The 14558-nt window shown below is 52.6% G+C and overlaps 1 protein-coding gene across 1 annotated transcript in view; it reads left to right on the forward strand.

Moving 5' to 3' along the window:
* The first annotated feature begins 1834 nt into the window (after positions 1-1834).
* Positions 1835-14558, forward strand: part of PARM1 (prostate androgen-regulated mucin-like protein 1) — a 43728-nt gene continuing 31004 nt past the window's right edge. The window contains exon 1 of the mRNA XM_075929360.2: positions 1835-1990. Coding sequence (XP_075785475.2) covers positions 1942-1990 — 49 coding nt within the window. The 5' untranslated portion in view covers positions 1835-1941. The remainder of the gene's footprint in view (positions 1991-14558) is intronic.

Here is a 14558-nt window from a genome sequence, read left to right on the forward strand (position 1 = left end):
ACTCAGCTTTCAGATACAGGTTCCATCCAAGAGAATGGGAAGCCAGCAGCAGAAAGAGCAGGGAGTAAGTTTTGCTATTAGAAGGAGCTTCCTATATTCCTATGAACGTCTGCATAGGGTCGATGCACCTATCCAGGAAGCTCGCGACAAAAACAGGATCGTTTTCTACCAGCAACTTGAGGTAGAGATTGAGCAAACTCACAGAAACAAGACCATGCCGAGCACACAATGGCAACACACGCTGCACTGGCTCACTATAAAATGGGCTTAACAAAGACTCCCTGAGCCATCTAGCTCTGCATTGATCCTCTTTTCTGCCACCTCAGTATTCCTGGCTCCTAACCCAAAGAGCACTATGCGATGCACATAGAGTGATACTTACTGGGCAAGATCAGTTATAATAGTAAATAATATTGGGCTGATACCACTTCCCAGCGATGTACCATTTTTAATATTATATATTCAACATAACTTTCTCAGTGTGGATCCTCATGGTCCTTTTACTCAAAAATTCTCCAAGCCACCCCTATATTCTTCTCCTTAGCCTGAGCACACCTACATTGTACAATAAGCCTTATTTTTGATCCTCAGCCATGTTCTGGAGGCGCACAGTGGGCGGGGGTTGGGCCACTCTGCTTCCCACCTCTGCAGTGAATGCAAGGGGGTCACCCCCAATGCTGGTGCCAAGCCCTCAATAATCCCCTAGGGTCATGTCACTTTGTGGGGGGCAGACTTAAGGAAGGAGTGGAGTGGGAGGACAGAGCAGGGGAGGGAAGAGGCAGGGTGGTGTGGGACCTGGGGTGTGGGTGGGGGTGTCCCAGGCCCCGCATCCCTCTAGGGACGATGCTGCTGCCCATCACCTTGGATGACACCCGGCTAGAGGGGTCAGCTCAACCTTTGTCTTTGAGAAACAAGTTGACCCCCTGGCTAGATCTGGCTGCCAATAAACACGTTTTCTGTCATAATCTCCGTGGCCGGCTTTCCGCACGCGGTTCCTGACCCCATTGCACAATGAGCCCAGGAGGGCTCCACCTTTCCCTACACCTCACAAAGACAGAGTTTGGACCACGCCAGTTGTACGCAGGGGCGAGTGTGGTGGTGCTGGGTCATGGGGCGAGACTCTACAACAGGAGTGGGGAACCTAAGGCCGGGGGGGGGCCAGATGCAGCCCTTGGCTTGCCTGGGTCCAGCCCTCAAGGCTTGGAGCTCCCTCCAGCTTTGGGGAGCCCCGGCCGCCATCCCTCGCTGAGGAGCGCACACAATCTACTAGCCCGCCCAGGGCCGCATTATGACTTTCGTGGGCCTTAGGCACTTTTGCCTCCGTGGGCCCCTCCCTCCATAAAAAAGATATTAAAAATGATTTTTGATATACCTTACCATAAAATGTCGAGCAATTTAATTTCTTTTCTGTTTTAGGCAACATGTCATAGATGTGCGTGGGCCCTAAAAGTTTCTTTCTTTTTTTTTCTGACGTGAGAAAAAAAAATCAAAACATTTTCTTCCACCCTAAAAGTTTTTTTTTTTTTCCTTCTGATTTTAAAAGAAATGCAAACCTCTTCGAGGGCCCTAGGCTCTGTGCCTGCCGCCCCCAAGGCTCTGGGGGGCGAGGGGAATGTGTGTGGGGGGGGTCCCTCAGTCAGGGTCAGCCAGTGAGGGCTGGGGGTGGGTTTTTTGCTTCTCCCTTGTGGGGTCCCTCCCCCCTGCCCTGCACCAGGCCATGGGCAGGTGGCGACCCAGCTCTGGCTGCTGGAGGGGCAGGCGCCCGGCGCGCACCTGCAGGCCGCCTGCCTCCCCGCCCAGCGCCAGCAGGGGCCGCCGCGGGCCGCTCCCCGGGGGAAGGGGGCGGCGCGGGCGGGTTTGGCCGCAGGGGCCGGGCATGGAGCAGACGCGCGGAGGCTGCCGCGGAGTGTGCCCGGCGCTCGCTGCTCTCCGCGGGGGACCATGCTGCGCCCGGCGCCCCTCGCCGCCCTCCTCCTCCTCCTGGCGGCAGGTAAGCGCTGGCCGGGGCGCGGGAGTAGCTGCCTGCTGCAGCCGGAGCTCCGGGGGGGGCCGCTCGTGGCAGCGCCGGGGGGTGCCCCCCAAAATGTGAATCGCGAACTGGGGTGCGCCCCCCTCCGCGCGCCTCTGGGGGGGGCCCGTCCTGCACCCCCCCCCGCGGGGATCTGGGGGTGCCACCCCTGCAGGGTTACCCCGCCACTCCCCTGTGCCCGGCTGCCGCCGCTCGGAGCCCCCCTCGGCCCAGGCCTGGCCCCGCAGCGAGGAAACCCGGCCAGGTGCCCTTGTGCTGACCTACGGCTGGCACCTGCCTCCAGCGGCTCGCTTGGCCAGATGCCCGGCGCAGGGGCAGCGGGGTCCCCGCGGGCCCGTGCCTCTTCCTCCGGGCTGACTCAGCGGCAGCGCCAAGCGGGGGACTGGCGAGATGCGTGGCCCCCAGTGGGGCGCTCTGCGGTCCGTTTGCATCTGGGGCAGAAGACGAAGCAGCTGTCCTGCCGGGGCAGGTGGGGGAGGCGCTTAGAGGGAGGCTGTGGCAGAGCTAGGGACGAGTCTGACCTGCCTCTGGTGGGCCTGGGATTATCCCACCCTCATAGGCCCGCCAGTCAACTTTCCTTCCTTGCCTGTGCGCCTGGCTGAACCCCATGGAGGGGTGTGCATGCTGAGATCAGAGGGCACCCTTGTGATTATCTAGGCTCACCGCCTGTCGAACACCCTCCAGAAAACTCCCCGCAAGAAATTCCCAGCGCTGATCTTTGATAAGCACATGCAGTCTTGAGTTCCAAATGGTCAAGGCTGGAGAATGCAGGGCTGCGCTGGTGCAGGTGTGTTGTAGGGGCCGGAGAGATCCCTTGTAGCGGCTGAAATGTGAAACTTGCAGCTTGTGGAGCGGGTCTAGTTTTTGAGGGGTGATTATTACTTTACCCGCACAGCAAGAATGGAGTCTTAACTTACTGCACTGCAGTTTTACACGTGAGCTTCTGTAATACGTTAGTAAACGTTATCATGGGGAAAACATCGGTATGTGACTCAGACCTCTAGCCAGTGGTTCCCAAACTTTTCGGCATCCCGCCCCCTTTTTGATTTTTGAAAAACCCTCACGCCCCTCCCCCCCCAGCAGCAAAACTTGGTGAGCAAAGAAAAAAAAAAAGGAACTGACCAGGGGCAGCAAATCTTGATGGGGTGGGGGGACTGGGTTGCATCATGTCCCCCCCCCCCCAGAATTTCTTCACACCCCACAGTTTGGGAACCCATGCTCTAGTGAGATATATCATTTGTCTAGCATTTGGGGTGGGGGGTTTCCTAAAGAAGTATTTCCAATGTCGGGGGAAATGCTACAATATGCTTCCTAATTGTTTCAGTCCACTGAAAAAGATTGAAGGTTTACAACTGTAGTTTAGCAGAATTCTGTCCCATTTATACTAGTTCCCCAAAACATGCTCCGTTTGCTAATAAGGACTTGTCTGCGTTAAAGCCGCCTTCCTATTGGAGGAGTGCAGACCCGATTGAGAGAGAAACATTCTGACAGCCTTCTGCGAAGTATTTTTACAGCTCTCGCAGTCTGTCAGTGGGCGAGCTCTTTTCCTCTTGATTTGATAGTAGTGAAAGGGGTGGGCGGGGGAGAGGTAAGTGTTACACGATAAGCCATGTGGCAGGAAGAGAGTGCGTGTTTTTAACCATGCCTGCTAGCAGAGACAGGCCCGGCGTGAGCCAAACCATCCCTGAATGCTGGGGAAGTAAAGTCCAGCCACAACGTTTATAATGGGAGCCATTCTGAGAATGCTCCCAGGCCCAGACATTGCTGGTCAGACCCATCCCTATTAACTGGTAACGGCTGCAAACAGAAGAGGGCAGGTGCCTTTGTTATGCAGACCCCAGCCTTTTGTCCGTCCCGTCCCCCACCCCGCGGCCCCTGGCTTTGACAGCGCCCTTGCTGTGCAACCGGAGCCAGGTGACTGGAGGGTGAGATGCACCATCTTAAACCCTTTAAGGATCTGAACCCGGGCTCTCCGCTCCAGGCAGTATCCTGCCCAGCCCCCATCCTTTTCTGCATAGCTGTCCTGGGACTAGCAGCAGCCCAGTGGAGTTCCTGATTAGGGATGTGAAAATGTAACCGTTTACACTTAAAACCCAGCTCCCCATACCTACCGGCTCCCGCTGCCCCTGTCCCCGGCACGGCTGCTTCTGATTCAGAGTCAGCACTGGGGGGAGAGGCCGTATGTGACCATGTAAACGGTTACACTTTCACATTCCTAATCAGGAACTCCACTTGGCTGCTGCTAGTCCCGGGACAGCTGCCTGAAGTTAGGGTAATCCCAAGATCCCCAGAGGCAGGTCAGAATCCTCCCTAGCCTTCCAGTCTCAGCCTTTCCTGCCTCAGGCACCTAGTTTCAGTCTATTCCCCCTGCCCCTAAAAGCGGGGCTCTTCTCCATGTTCAAACCAAGCAGCTTCGTCCTGGGGTCAGTAGGGAGGCCGAGAGCCCAGTGGAGAGATTCTCCCTGCTCTCCCTTCAAGTGCTTGGTGCCTGCTGGGGGAGGGAAGGCAACGCACTTCCATGCCATCCGCCCGTCAATTTCAGTCAGGCTGCAGTGAAAAGGGTCAAACCTCCTTGGCCAGTCCTTTACTTGTACAGGTGGATTTTTGCATTTCTGCCCTGCTGCTGAGACAGCCCATAGAGTCAGGATCTTTAATACATAACTGTTTAAGTGGGCCGACCCTACCAAGCCTTTTGCATGCGAGCAACTTCTTTAATGGGGGAGTTTCATTAACTTCCTTGGGATGCTCCCGTCAGTAAAGTTACTCACAAGCAGAGACACCACCAGGATCAGTCCCCCTCCATCCTCGAGATGTTCCCCTGCAGTACAGAAGCTAACCCGCAGCGTTCCAGCGAGGTAGGGAGTATTACCTTCATTTCACCCAGGAGAGCTTTGTAAAAGCCGGGAGATGGAAGTGAAGTTTTGGTGCGGATGCGGATTTGCCCAACCCCTGAGAATCAGGAGAGGAAATTTTGATATTGTCCCTCCTGGCCGATAATAGCAGAAAATGGCTGAAGAGTTTAAAGCAAAGGACCAGAGATGGTCTCCTTTAGTATTCACTGCAAGAGTCTGGTAATTCAGCCCTGAAGTTACACAACTTACTTTCAAATGTGGTTGCTGCTTGAATGGTGTTTATTATCACTTCTTCCCTGCTGCACAAAATCACTTACTAGTTCACTCAAACAGAAGCTCGCTAATTCAGAAACCCAGTAATTCTCGCAAATGACAGTCTCACTGCGCTGCTCACAGATAGCAACGGATTTATTTCAGGGTTGCAACAAGACTTCAGTACATTTACCAGATATGCTACAATGATTAACTATCAGGATAATAGTCACACTTTATAGTAAGAGTGTATATAACCTTATAAAGGGGTGTAGGGTTAGATACCTAAGGGTTAATAGGTAAAAGTCCAACAGATTAAAATTGAGGTGCTCTTAGCCATCTATAACCTGTACTGCTCATATCAGTAACACGCTTATAGCATTTATCGATGGTTAATCTTTTAAAAACAGTTTTACAGAACACTTTATAGTATGTGTCTCCAAGTACATTGTCCAAAGAAGTGAACAAGTCCAGTTTGTGATGAAACACTTAATGGGGTTTAATTTTGTTTCAAATTGCACGGCTGCATCTAGACTGGCAAGTTTTTCCGCAAAAGCACGTGTTTTTGTGGAAAAACTTGCCAGCTGTCTACACTGGCCGCTTGAATTTCCGCAAGAACACTGACGATCTCATGTAAGATTGTCAGTGTTCTTGCGGAAATGCTATGCTGCTCTCATTCGGGCAAAAGCCCTCTTGCGCAAATGCTTTTGCACAAGAAGGCCAGTGTAGACTACGCGGTATTATTCTGCGCAAAAAAGCCCCGATCGCGAAAATGGCAATCGGGGCTTTCTTGCGCAAAACCACGTCTAGATTGGCACGGACACTTTTGACCGCACAAAAAGTGCTTTTGCGGAAAAGCATCCGTACCAATCTAGACGCTCTTTTCCGCAAATGCTTTTAACGGAAAAACTTTTCCATTAAAAGCATTTGCGGAAAATCATGCCAGTCTAGACATAGCCCATGTGTTTACTTGCAAATTTTCAGTATTCGTGGGTTTTAATAAAACAATAGCTGCTCAACATGCAAATGGCGTTTACTTTTATATGCATAGCTGATTGGTAGCCACTAACTTTTGCTTCTACATAAGGTCAAAACTAGCCTTTAAAAATATTTAGGACTACGGTTTGGCTACTTCTCCCTGCCACAGCATCAACATGAATGTAACGCTTTGCTGTAACTTCAGTGGAATGATCTGTCAGATGTTGGCTTTGATGTGTACTCGGAAAACACACACACACACCTTAGCACGGTCAAGGAAGAACCGCATTTGTTGTCATTTCTAACTCTAAACTTAGAGTTGAATCGAGGTTGTTGGAATCTGAAAGCCAGTAGCAAATGTTCACAGCGTATTTCAAACCCATTGTATTTGCATATCCACTATATATTTTAAAAAGTGTGTCCATCTGGGACTCTGTTAGTTCAAGAACTCCTCCTGAACAGGAAGAGCTTGGGCTACCAAATTTGAAATGCAGCTTCCTCTTCATAACATAAAGCAACATGAAGGGTTGGTTGTGCCAGAACAATGGGATGTGTGTGGAATGCAATTGTTTCCCATTCAACGGAAAGGGAGGGCTGAGAGATCAGGGACAGTTATACCCCAGAGTGACCACAGCGGGGCTGCAAGACAGGGGACAGGCATACCCTAGAGTGACCACAGCGGGTCAGAAAATGCTCCAGCTCCCAGGCACAGCGGCTGAGTGGCAGCATGGTCCCTGCAACCCCAGCCTGCCCCAGGGAGCAGTTGCCATCTAGCGAGCATCGAACCCACCAGCCTGGACCAGCCCTGAGGAGAAGCCAGTTGCCATCCCCATCCCATCCCGAGCCACCCAATCCCCTGCCCTGATTCCTGCACCCCCACCTCCTCCCTGAGCCCCCACCCCCCTGCTGTGACTCCTGCACCCCCTGCCCTGAGCTCTTCCTCACCCCCAACTCCAACTTCTGCATCCCCACCCACCCTTCTACCCTGCGCCCCCGCCCTGCCTCGCCTCCTGCATGTCCCCTCAGCACCCTGAGCCTCTCCCCAGGGACCTGAGCAATGCCGAGTCACTCTGCTAGGATACACATCAGTGTAGGCGCCTTTATCAAGAGCAATGCCTAGATGAGGTTGCACCCGTGTTTGCATCCTACGGTTTCATTTTCCATTGGGTGTAACTTCTTGGCTTGAATTTGGCTGGTTTGTTCTCAGTCCTGGAGTTTGGAAAGATGGTGATTCAGAGAGTTTTAGCACAAATCATTCATTGGTTGCTGCTGCTGGTGTTTGTTGAGGATGAGGGAACTCGGGGCAGGGGATGAATACACATTTCTCATTCCTTCCGAAAATGTCCAGAAGAGCTTTTTTTATAAAGCTGTCGTGCGGCAGAGGCAAAAGCTCAATATTTTGTCAGGGAAACAGGCGGACATATGCCTTTTGGGGATTATTTAAAAATCAGATCTCATGTTTATGGGCATTCCCCTTGTCACATATTCGTTCATACTGGGGTTCAGTAGTCATCAAAGGCTTCCTCTGCCAGGCAGATCACTTCCTCTGTTCTCAGGAATCTCCCAGCACGATCCATTTTTCTAAGAATGGCTGGGTGTGGTTTGCACTAGTTTGTTGCTTCTCTCATCCAGGCAAGCGTGCATTGTTCTACTGGAAGTGGTCAAGCCCTCAAAGCGCCACAGAGGGGTCAATAGGTCCTTCCGTGACGTTTGGCTTAAGAATGGCCAAACTGGGTCAGACCAAAGGTCCATCTAGCCCAGCGTCCTCTCTGCTGACAGTGGCCAATTCTAGGAACCCCAGAAGGCGTGAACAGAAGCAGGGAAACGTCAAGTGATCTCTTTCCTGTCACCATTTCCAGCCTCTGACAAACAGCGACACCATTCCTACCCATCCTGGCTAATAAGTGTTGATGGACCTAACCAACAAGAATTTATCTGGTTCTTTTTTAAATCCTGTTAAAGTCCTGGTCTTCTCAACCTCCTCTGGCAAGGAGTTCCACAGGTTGACTGTGCGCTGTGTGAAGAAAAACTTCCTTTTGTTTGTTTTTAAGCCTACTACCTATTCATTTCATTTGGTGACTCTTAGTTCTTGTGTTAGGAGAACAAGTACAGTAAAACTCCAATTCTCCAGCATCCAGTGGTCCGGCACCTACTGAAATCCCAAAGTGCTCCTGCCAGCCGGACAATTGGAGCAGCTCCACTCTGCTTCCCCAAGTCCACTGCTGCTGCTACTGAAACTGACCAGTTGCGGACCTGGGGAAGCGGTGCAGAGCAGAGCAGCTTGGGTGCTGTCGGGTTGGTCCCGCAGCGCCGCCCCTTACCCTCTTGCTCGGCACCTGGCAGCACCCCAGTTGCTCTGCCCCACAGCTTCCCCAAGTCCTCTGCTGCTGAAACTGACCAGCGGCTGACTTGGGCAAGGGCGGGCAGAGCAGCTGGGGGGCTGCCGGGTTGGTCCCACAGCGCCGCCCCTCACCTGAGCCGCGCTGCAGAACCAACCCGGCAGCACCCCAGTTGCTCTGCCCCACAGCTTCCCCAAGTCCTCTGCTGCTGAAATTGACCAGCGGCTGACTTGGGCAAGGGCGGGCAGAGCAGCTGGGGTGCTGCCGGGTTGGTCCCGCAGCGCCGCCCCTCACCTGAGCGGCGCTGCAGAACCAACCCGGCAGCACCCCAGATGCTCTGGCCCAGGGCTTCCCCCAAGTCCGCCACTGGTCAATTTCAGCAGCGGCAGACTTGCGGAAGCTGTGGGGCAGAGCAACTGGGGTGCTGCCAGGTTGGTCCCGCAGCGCCACCCTTCACCAGCACCTGGTTCGCCCCACACCGCGCTGTTCCCCACCTGACCCCTCCCCCCCCCCAACCCGTCACAGCTCCCCTGCCGGAATACCTCCTGATACTCCAGTATATCCGATAATCCGGCACCCCCTGACTTCCAAAGGTGCCGGATTATCGGAAGTCTGCTGTAAATAACTTTTCCTTATTCACTTTCTCCATACCAGTCCTGATTTTATAGACCATTATCATAGCCCTCCTCTTAATCTCCTCTTTTCTAAAAGTCCCAGGCTTTTTAATCTCTCTTCCTTTAGGTGCACCCAGTGGGATTAGCGCAACATACAGAGAGTTGGGTGTTCAACCCCAAGAGCCATGGGAGGAGCCGTCAGTTGGTTTTGTGAGACCTTGTGCAGATCAGAGCCAGTTTGCAGCCTCCTCCCCCTCACGAGAGGAGGTTGCACGTGGATCTGGGTATGATTCAGTGCAAGGATCGTTCCGTGCACTGGGCAAAGGGAACTCTGGTGCCCCTCGCATGCCTGCTTCCATCCTGGTGAAAATGCAGGGTCCGAGCGAGCCGAGGGTACAGATAAGAGCCTCTAGTTTTCAGTACAGTCCTCATGTAAATGGAGATGCTTAGCGATGCTCTCCTGCTTAGCCTCACTCCAAACCCCTCTGCCCCCTTTGCCTGCTAATCGCAGTGCTGATGTCCCGGTGTGCATGAAACAGGGCTTAGGGGGCTACAGTGCCAACCCTGAACCCCGTCGGCAAGTAGCATACCCCAGTGCCTTCCCCGGGACAGCTCCAGGAAAACGGGCGGAGTTGCTAGTTTGTGGGCAGTAGGCAGCCACCTTCCTAACATGCATCCCTCTTTGTCACCTGTATCAGGGCGTCTGAACCGATTCCTTTGGCTAAGTTAGATGTTTCCTGGCCAATCACATCAATAGTCCACCCTGAGATGTAAGCAATGCTGCGGGCTTTCTCCTCTCCCGCTTCCAGTCCCTCCCTGCCCCCAGGGTTGACTTCACTGTGGCTGGCCAAGTCTGTTTCCCACCGGCTGCGTTTTGTGCTCCAGAATCTAACCTGACTTCTTAGCAAAGCCATGAAAAGCACATTATGGACCACGAAATCTGGCCCTTTGCGTGCTTTTACCCTGTGCTGTACAGATCTCACAGGGGAGACCTGTGTTTTTCAAATAGGGGAGAAGGAATATCCTGACCCAAAAGGGAATTGCGGGATTACAAAGTTATTTTAGGAGGGTCACGGTATTGTCAGGCTTACTTACTTCTGTGCTGCCTTCCGAGCTGGGAGCGGGGGCTGGAATGTTGGCTGGGTGCCCAGATCTGAAGGCAGCACATTGCCAGCAGCAGCGCAGAAGTAAGGGTGGCAACACCACAAACCGTCCCCGTCCCACCACAGTACCCATGTGACACCCTCCCCCACACAACTTTTTTGGATCAGGACCCCGACAACTGCAGCACTGTGAAACTTCAGATTTAAAATCGCTCAGATCATGAAATTTGCCATTTTAAAAATCCTAGGATGGTGAAATTGACCAAAACGGACCATGAATGTCCTGCCTACTGAGAAAGGGGAGGGTTAATTAACAAACAGACTGCTCGTATGCATGAGACACCACTAAGTCTGTCCAAATGGGCAAGGTTCATGGCGAAGAAACACAGGAGCTGATCTTGCAGATGTTTCCAACCAGGCACAATGCTCATGACCCCGAACAAGTCCTAGGATCTGCCCAGAACTCAATAGCATACTTACCCTCCAGCAGTAAATGTGCGAAGGGAACAGTTTGTTCAGGAACTACTCATAGCACTAGGACTTGACCAAGATTTTGGACTCACCAACATTTGTCTGCCAGTTTTCCCTCTAGGTGCCAGTATTTATTGACTAAAGAATTTGCTTGTCATTTTAGAAATCTGTTAGCAGGCCACACAGAGCACCCCCTGTTCCTACTACTGAGCTCTGAAGTCAGGGTCACCCCCAGCTCTTCAACTTACTCTCCTCACCTGCTGTAACATCACTTTGCTGCAGGTAGCTCATAGACTCAGAACCACAGATGAGCTGATTATTTTAATAAGGAGAAAGCAATTCTACCCCAAGTACAACATAAGGCCTGAATCTACCTACACTGCCCACCCATGCGACTGTTTGCAGGAGAGGAGTGCTAATTCGGCCAGGTGGCGGGGGTTGTTCATACAGAGGCATTATTGTTTAGCAAGAAGGACTTGTGCTGTACTCTAACTCGGTTCCCCTTGTATTAAAATAGACGCTTGCGAGCGGGTTTTTTAATACATTCACACGCAACAGATGTTCTTTGGAAAATTCATAGAATGAAATTGACTCAACAATATTTCACAGTTATTGAAAATGAAGTAAAGCCCCTTGTAAAGGAATTACTCCCATTTTAATGGTGAAACACAGTGGGTCACAATCTTTTATAAACTTGACTTCTGGAGTGGTCCAACTGGGTCTAATATATACAAAGGCCCACAGAGTAATCCAGACTAAAGTGTTGTGAATCTCAACCCTTTTTGAGAAACTTAGGCCCAGGCTGCACTAGACCTGGAAGTTTAGGTTAAGGTACGCGACTGCACCTCAGGTCAGCTTACCTTAAGCCAAACTTGGTGCTGTCTTCGTAGAGGGAGGCTGATGGGAGCAAATGCACCCATTGGCTTCCCTTCCTCCTTGCGAGGAGAACCTGCGCAGACCGCAGCCACCCTCAGCGTTTGATTTAGCGGGGCTTAGCTAGACCCACTAAATCAAATGCCAGAAGGTCGATTTCCAGTGTGGCAAATGAAGATGTGGCCTAAAATACTCAAAAGAAACAGTAAGTCTTTCAGGTACTTTCTAATTTAACCCAAAAATCAGTCCTCAGAAAGAATAGCCTTTTTTTTTTTCTTCTTAGCCTGATTCATTAACTAAAAAGACTCCTGTGATATCTAGTTTCTGCTCCTTCTTTGATGTTTTATAGCACAACATGGACACTGCATTGGAGGAGGACAATGACAATAACACTGACATTTGCATTGAGCAGAATGAGCAAGTTTAAATGGTCCTATTTCTCCATTCGAGTGGGGAAGCAAAAGGCTTTTATTGGACCATTTCCAACTTTGAAATGAAAAAAACATGGGTCTTTGCCTTTCCTTCTCCCGAAGCGCTAGCTCTCCTAGTCAAGTCGTCTTTACTTCACCTTTTACAGTTCAGCGGCTGGTGCTGTTCTTGATCCACCCGCTGCCCTGGTTTAATGTACTAGTGTTTTTTCCACCTACTATTCAAAGCGCCAACACTTTGGTTGGTCTCCAGACACCCCTGATCAGAAACATAGGCTTGGAAGAGACCTCCTGGGTCATCAAGTCCAGACACCTGCGGTCGTAGGTGACCCCAGCATATAATCCCCTACATGAACAGCCCGCTACCATTTCAGACTGGTTCATCTGTGTGCCTCACAGCTCCTATGGGGAGGCCATTTAAGAACCTCTCTCCTGCGAGGGTCAGAAACCTTCTAATTTCCAGCCTGCGCAGGGCCGGCCTTAGAGGTGAAGCATCTGGGCAGCTGCCCACGGGCACTAGGGTCAGGGATAAGGATGTAAAATCCCTGGTACCAGGCTAACCGGTTACCCATTCACATCCCTTGTCGGGGGCGCTGTGCGACCACACAGGGGCATGCGTTCCCCGGGTAGAGCCAATAGCTTCTCCTGGTTGGCAGGGGAGTGCCACGCGGAGGTGGCGGAGGGAGAGGGGGGCAGATGTCTCCCTGCTTCCTCCCAGCGGAGGAACGTGGGGCAGGGAGAGGCGATTGATGCACAGGAACTGCTGTGGTACTGCCTTCCCCTTTGGCAGCCCAGCAGGCATCGCTGGGGGTGCTCCATGCTTCCCCCCAACCCCGTAGGGGTGCGCAGAGGAGCAGCATTTGAGACAGGTCAGTTTCCCTTACGGACACAAAAGGCGCAGGGGGCACCAGGCAGGGGTCAGGGGCGCTGGAGGAGGATGCAGGGGGCCCAAGTCTGGGTTAGAGGCCAAGGCAGGAGCCCATGGGCCAGGGCCTGATTTCCCCCAACGCCAGCCCTGGCTGTGTTTATTCATGGCCACGTTGTGCACATGTGTGCTTGTGCCGCTAGTGTCCTTCCGTTTCAGTAGCTCTTCTCCCTCCTTGGTGCCACTCGCTACCGCAGTGTTTCCTCTCGCGCTTACAAAAGCTGCCGAAATCCCTGTGGGCTAAACATCTGGTTCAGTTATTCAGGCCTGAGTGGCTTGTCAAGGCGAGTGCGCCTTTTTAGGAAATGCAACAAGTCCAGCAGCTCGGGAGAGCGCTCTGCTGGGGGGGAGAATCGGCGCTGGAGAAAGAGCCGAGGCAGCCAACCCTCTGTCTTAATGAGAGCAGAGTCCATGCTGCGCTAAAGGGTTGCAAAACCAGCCAGCAGCCTCATTAGGATCAAAAATCCACTGAAGCCGTTGTGTTGCCGGGGTCTAGCAATGTGACAAGATGCCGGATCCCAGCTGCTAGAGTTTGATAGCTGTCAAAAGGTCACCGTTAATAGGGTGGCTTTTCACCCTCGCGTCCTTATCAGAAACGTCTGGCCTGGGAGGGCAGGGCGGGGAGAGGACAGGAAGAGCAGCGGCTGCACCTTTCTCAAACCGGTAGGAAAATCCCATAAGGGGATAAGATATTCCAAGGACGAGCGGTTATTCCAAGCAGCAGCCCCAGCACGGATACCAGCCTGTCCCCATCGTCCCACGTGATTTCAGAGAGAGGTAGCTGCGTAACCATAGGTAGAAAAAGGCAAGAGATGGTTAGGGCTAAAGGAAACACATTTGGTTTACGTTTGCAAGGAGGAGGCCAGCTGGCTGAGCCACGACAGCTTGTGAGAGTCTAACCGCAGGGCTTGACTTAGGAGTGAAATGTGGTTGGCGTCTTCCATATTGCGTAAGTCGCCTCATCCTGGAGAGCCGCTCACGTGCGTGCGTGTTCCTTATCGTGAGAGCTGCCTGGCCTGGTTTGCTCTGCGTGTACAGCCGGCTGTGACGAAGCAATGCACGTGGGAAACGGGTGACGTCAGACAGTCTAGCAGAAGGTTTGTCTACACCCAGAAGGTCAAAGCGCAGCCACGTGGCCACCGCCGCAGAACTGGGAAATCTCCCAGCACTTCAGGTAAACCGCCTCCACGCGGGGAGTAGTGAACAGCGCTGGGAGCCGGTTTACACGCTGTGACTTGCGGCACGTGGCAGTGGGGGGAGGGGGAAGGTATTTCTTCACACCCCGACCAAGAAAATGAAGCACAGTAACTTGCCAAGCTCAGAGCATGGCTACAGGAGAGCTCTTTAGCTGGCATGCTGCTTGACCCTCTTGGCTGGAAATAAACCACGTTCAGTGTTGTCGTGCCAACGTACCAGCGCACAGCACACGGAGGTCTCCTCTGGAGTCTCAGACTTTCGTTCACTTTTCAGGGCAGAGGCTGTGAAATAGATCTTGGCCGTCTGCAAGATGAGACTGCGCTCTTGTGGAAACTCCATCCTCTCATCTGATCTAGCCACTCTGGGGGCATGAGGGGGTGAGAGGGTGTGGGAGCCCCCCCTGCAAGGAGTGACCAGGCTAATGAATGCTAGGGAGGCTTTTCATGCTGCAAGCAAGGCTCTGAGCCAGAGCTGCAGAGCACGGAGACACCCCGAAA

The sequence above is a fragment of the Pelodiscus sinensis genome, chromosome 4 (assembly GCF_052426305.1).
Source record: "Pelodiscus sinensis isolate ZL-2025 chromosome 4, ASM5242630v1, whole genome shotgun sequence".
Lineage (NCBI taxonomy): Eukaryota > Metazoa > Chordata > Testudines > Trionychidae > Pelodiscus > Pelodiscus sinensis.